This window comes from Schistosoma haematobium, chromosome ZW (genome assembly GCF_000699445.3).
Source record: "Schistosoma haematobium chromosome ZW, whole genome shotgun sequence".
NCBI classification, from domain to species: Eukaryota; Metazoa; Platyhelminthes; class Trematoda; order Strigeidida; family Schistosomatidae; genus Schistosoma; species Schistosoma haematobium.
Window position 1 is genome coordinate 56331545 of NC_067195.1, and position 5942 is coordinate 56337486.

The 5942-nt window shown below is 39.3% G+C and overlaps 1 protein-coding gene across 1 annotated transcript; it reads left to right on the forward strand.

The window, feature by feature from the left end:
* The first annotated feature begins 928 nt into the window (after positions 1-928).
* Positions 929-5085, forward strand: MS3_00003952 (uncharacterized protein). The gene has a single exon (XM_051211827.1). The coding sequence runs from the start codon at positions 2363-2365 to the stop codon at positions 2855-2857; it is 495 nt and encodes a 164-aa protein (XP_051071934.1). The 5' UTR covers positions 929-2362; the 3' UTR covers positions 2858-5085.
* The last annotated feature ends 857 nt before the right edge of the window (positions 5086-5942 follow it).

The following is a 5942-nucleotide window of genomic DNA, read 5'->3' on the forward strand; positions in this document are numbered from 1 at the left end:
CTTCAACAGTTTTATTCGTCCCCATTTACAGTACGGAAACATGGTATTTCCTCCCTCATTCCAAAAGTATAAGGACACTTTGGAGCGTATCCAGCGGCGAGTCAAGAAATCAGTCTGGGGATTCATATTCAAGCCTTATGAAGAGCGCCTTCAATCGCTAGATCTTTGCCCATTAGGGTACAGGCGCCTTAGAGATGACCTTCTAATGCCTTATAGCATCTTAAATACTCCTGTATATCCTCTTAGACACTCACTTAACTTTAATTCCAATACAAACCTTAAGGGTGACGCCCAGAAAGTGAAGACATAGCTCGACAGAGCGGACTGTAGGCACAACCTCTACTCCATAAGGGTTGTCAAGTAGTGGAATTCGCTGCCATATGAGCTAGTCCAAGCGACTTCTTAGGAGTCCTTTAGGAAAAAACTTGAAATATTCTTAAGGACTAAGAATAGCATCTGACTATGATTTAACGGTTTCTTTTTCCGCTAATATCGTTGATATACCTAGGTTCCTGCCTGGAGGTATTAATGATCCACTGCTACTAGACACAGAAGCCCGTTAAACAGAAGCTTCTTCTATTCTGTCCAAAACCATTTGAACTGGAAGCTTGACACAGCGCAAGACATTTTCCTACCAACCCAAATAAACAGTCCATAGGATTACGTGCCATTTTATTTACCAGTATGACGTTCTTTTCTAAATCTAATACGATCTTCACCGAAGCGGGTAGAGCTGCAGCTTCCGGATGGAAAATTACTCTTAACACTAAAACAGAAAGGTAGCACACTGAAAATGATTTTACGCGACTTAACTGGGCTCTTAGATGTCAACAGACTACTCAGTTGTGAGAAAAATGGGGACTCATGCAAGCTAACATGTGTCTAGCCAACCTCGAGCACATCAAGCACGTAACGTCTGACTTGGATAAATCCATTCAAGGTCGTAGGGTCGTATTTGATTTTACATCCATGGTGTCGTTTCTTATTTGGCTTCATTATTTGATGTAAATGTCAGGTTGAATGCATTAGGTCTTGTTTGTTATTGTTAATGATGTTCACTGGCTTGTTCTTCTGTTTCAGTCCTCACATATAAACGTGGCGATCTTACATAACCAACCATATAAGATCGCCATGTTTATGTGTACCAAAAGGAACCCAAAGTACTCGCTTGATTATTTTAGACACTAAAGAATGGTTATCTTGTGTTGCCAACTGTAGTTGATTATATCCCGATGCCTTATAAAATTTCAGGTGTTTTTCGAACATATGTTCTAAAACGACCTCAGACAATATTGTCTGAGGTCGTCATTAATAATTATTAATGACGTTAATGTTGGTAAGATTTCACCAACTTTTCAGCCATTTGCGAAAAAAGCCGTAAAAGTAACACGAGACGATTTACTAATACGTTTGTAAATTTAATCAGCTTTGGGACAGGCTGACATCCTCAGTGAACATGTACAGCAAAATGAGATTCGACTGTGGGTTTAATGAAACCTGTACATAAAAATCGTAAATGTTCGACTCGTTGGTTGCTTTGCAACAGGTTCTATATCTTCACTGCATAAAAGTCGGCTTGAAAAAATCGAGGTAGTCCTTAGCGTTTTTCAGTTGTCAGCTTGTTTCTATAGGTGGTTGAGAAGTTTGGTACGTAAGTGGTTTTATACTAATTGTGTTTCTTTGACATTCAGACCACATAACATTTTTTTGTAAATCAGCAGTCATAAATATGTGTACATCAGACCATCTTAAAAAATTACAATGACTCCATAAGCTTTTGGCTTATCTTATGGAACCATTGACTAAACTGACTTAATCTCAAGTATGTGTTAACATTGTACATTATTTTATTTTAAATGTCTAGATGGACATAAAAACCTCTCAACCGGCTATCAACATTAAAAGCCTAGTAACTGGCCTTTGTATTCTCTAGACAACAAACCAAATCCCACTCTACTCTGCGGGCCAACTGATGTTCAAATACACCCTTATCATGTTAGAAAATGTCTGAACACTCACAGTGCTGTTTTTGTTTACAAAGTACCTAGCAGTATCATTCTTTATCAGACAAGAAAGATAATTTATACAAGCAACATATATATCCCGTATTTTTTAAAGCTAAGCTTTACATCCAAGCGTTTGCTTCAAAGTTTAATTAATGGGTCTCTAAAGAATTATTTCAGAAAGTAGTTAGTGTTTGGCAAACCTGACGCTATCATTTATCTCCGTCGTCATGTGCATACATTTACGGTCTCTGTATTTTTGTACTTTTGTTCACTAGCATTTCCTTGCATTCACATCACGTAACTCTACTGCATTTACTAATCTAGGTCTCAAACCATCTCACCAAGATGTTTCTATAATGGGAAATTCTGGAACATGTTTAACCGATTACCTGAGCGTCTGTGCTCCTGAGAAAGTTCTTTTAGTCATAAGCTTTTGTACTGTCCTTTTGGGTTTCGTTCTTATTGTTTCAGGTGTTTGTATCACTCAGCTTAGTGATGGACCGTACGCTCATTTGTCCATATCATATTCAGCTGTCCCTATTGTGTTTGCTGGTTGTGTTACACTATTAATAGCCATTGTTAGGATCGTTTCTACAAGTAAAAGTTTAAGGGAAATGAATTTGACTCCCTGTGAGTTTGGAAAACAATGGAATAAAAAGGAGTCTGTTTCCGAGCCTATTTCCTACAATCTTCAAGAAAACGCATATAATGTATTTTCTTTTGCAAATAAATCGTCTGGAAATTTTAGCTCCAACTCATTTTCGGATAAGAAGGTTGATCATATTCCCATGCCTGTAACAAACTATCATCAAAGATTACCAATGCCTCCAAAGCGAGCCGTTTTGTATTAGGTCTACTCAACTTTTAATGTAACACTGATTCGAGAGTTTTCTGTATGTTAAACATCTTTTATTTCAAGTTTCATCATTGTTTCTATTGTCATGCTCCGTTTTAGAATTGTATTTGGCTGTACCGCGACATTATTGTGCATGCACTGTTTCTAATTTTCAGATTTGTGTTATAATCAACCCAATAGTGATAACTTGGTTGAATAAAGTAAATCCACTTTTTTTTCAAGTCGTTCTTACTTTCTAGTTTACCCTATTCTATCTTGGAAGATTTAATGGGAAGGGTTTGCATGAGTTTCCGCTTCCATCTCACCTTCGAACTAAGATTTAAGAGATTTGGCCAGTCTTTGTTGGAGTTTATGTGTCCTGTGTGGATTCCGTCGATTTGGCCATTATGACACAATCTTATGTAGGATGAATATAAGTGGATAGCAATGTAATCCGTGCGGTGCATTTTGTTGTATTCGCGGAATGCTATTTGGATGTACGTATCAATTTCCATCCAAACGGCTACACATTAATTTAAAATTCCTTCCCGTTTCATAAGTGAGTGACCCCAAATGCCATGGTACAGTCAAGAGTGGGGAGAGTCCACTCTCCCTCTCGAAATGCTCTCATATGGCCACGCATATATAGCCACTGCCAGGGAAGTCCTACTCACTGCCTTCTCGCGACAGGGGTGTTGTTTACGAAATTGAGAGGATGAAAAGCGAATGTCCGGCACTTTAACCGGGTTGGTGGACACGGAGTCCACCTAGGGGAGTTGGAAAACCCTGATTCCAAACCAGTGGTGCACATGGGCTCCATTGTCCTGAGGGAACGAATGACATATGAACCAATTGTTGGTCACCGGCGACCATGGGACTGCATCTCCTTACGATGTTCCACTGCCTTGTGGGTTAGACCTTTAGGTCAAAGGCTCCGGGTGTAGCCCTAAGAAAACTGCCTGCTTCGGTTTGGGCACCCGGACTGTATCCCAGCCCTCATACAAATCAAATGAGATTTGTGTGGCGCATATGTATCTGGTGCCCCCTTGTACCTGGATGTGATTATAGTATGATAGCTACAAAAATACCAGCTTACACGCTAAAAAGGCACTTAAACGTTTAGTATTTACTACTGTGGCTATCGAAAAAAGAAAGATTTCATGACCATTTAGGGATGTGTTCATAATTAGGTATGTTTCTTGAAGTACATTAGTGAGGACTTTGGTATTTATGATTATTTTCTAGTACTGGGACTATGGATATCGTCTTACTTTCCCGTGTAGTGGCGTTTTCTGTCCTACTTCCGCATTATGATGTTCACTTTTTATTCGAAATCAATGATCTAATCTGGCGGTTAAAGTTGTCTATTGTACTAATCCCATATACTCTTTCAAACCAAATTCCACCATATCTCTATGGCTTTATTCCGTTTTCTTGCCTACTCCACTAATTTTCTTAAAATATACTCGTCACACGATCGATTCACCGTGCTAATTCCTAGTTTTCTAAACCTCCAATCAGAGGGTCAAAAGAGTGGTAGCAATTGCCTTTTTTATAGAATAATAAGTAAAATGTAAAACTAGAAGAGAATCACGTTTTATTAACTTTGATAATTTCATCACTAGGACGTCTTTGATGCAGAGCTTTATGTCGAATATTCAATCGACTCTAATTAATGAAAGATAAAAAATGTAGCTACACTTAATAAACAAGATGATAACTTACAATTGGGAGGATTTGACAATATTATAAAGCAACTACTTAGTCACTACTCACTAAAAATATACAAAGGAACTCACCAAATTGTTGTTACTTAAGTATCATCCTCCTTTATGTTTACCCTATGTACCCTAGGTGAACGTCATAGTTACTTGATTAGTCTGGACATTACTTAATTGACTTTCCAGTGGTTGATCTACCAGGAGATTCACTTGCTGACTTATGTTACTCAGATTATATAGTCTTGTTTGGTAAAGACCTTGATAATGTATAGGCTTTTCTGACCATCTCAAGCAAGAATACTAGCATGTTTGGAATGCGTTTCTCTAACCCTCAAAATGCAAAATTTTGCTCCAGAATTGGTTTTAGTCCATGCCTGGACTAATCATTGGAAGTGAAGTAATTGAGTGTGTCAATCACTTCACTTATCCTGAAAGCCTAAGCAGGCATGATGGGTTCGGTGTCTTTATTTCAACACATGAACATTGGTACAAGGAGGCATCAAATAGGTGAGCGCCACATTAGTCATTCGATTTGTGTGAGGGCTGGGATACAGTCCGGGTGCCCAAACCGAAGCAGGCAGTTTTCTTAGGGCTACACCCGGAGCCTTTGACCTAAAGGTCTAACCCACAAGGCAGTGGAACATCGTAAGGAGATGCAGTCCCATGGTCGCCGGTGACCAACAATTGGTTCATATGTCATTCGTTCCCTCAGGACAATGGAGCCCATGTGCACCACTGGTTTGGAATCAGGGTTTTCCAACTCCCCTAGGTGGACTCCGTGTCCACCAACCCGGTTAAAGTGCCGGACATTCGCTTTTCATCCTCTCAATTTCGTAAACAACACCCCTGTCGCGAGAAGGCAGTGAGTAGGACTTCCCTGGCAGTGGCTATATATGCGTGGCCATATGAGAGCATTTCGAGAGGGAGAGTGGACTCTCCCCACTCTCGACTGTACCAGGGCATTTGGGGACCTAGGACAATCTCATTCGAAAATCTAGGTTGACTTTCGCTGACGTGCGTCATTTGTGCACTGAACAAGATGTCTGTCTCCTGATCAACAGTTAAGTTTACTGTGATGCAGTTTGCTCCGTTCTACTATATGAGTGTGTGGTCAGCGATGTTGATTGAAACGGCCTAAAATTGTTTGCAGTGGCCTGGGTGTATCCATACTATGTCTTCTTCCAGAGTCAGGGTAGTCTATTTAACAATAATAGAGATACCTTAAATGTCTAACCTACTGATCCTCTTGCAGTTTGCGAAACAAGCTATAATGAATACGTGAAGATAGTAAATTTACAAAGAGTAAGATTACTATTATTTTCTTATTAAGTAGCTAGTCTAGAAAGAATAAAAAAGAAAGGTCAACTCCTAATTTAAAAA

What these genes read in the sequence shown, in the direction of transcription:
- MS3_00003952 (XM_051211827.1), top strand. Translation starts at nt 2,363, where the DNA reads ATGGGAAATTCTGGAACATGTTTAACCGATTACCTGAGCGTCTGTGCT.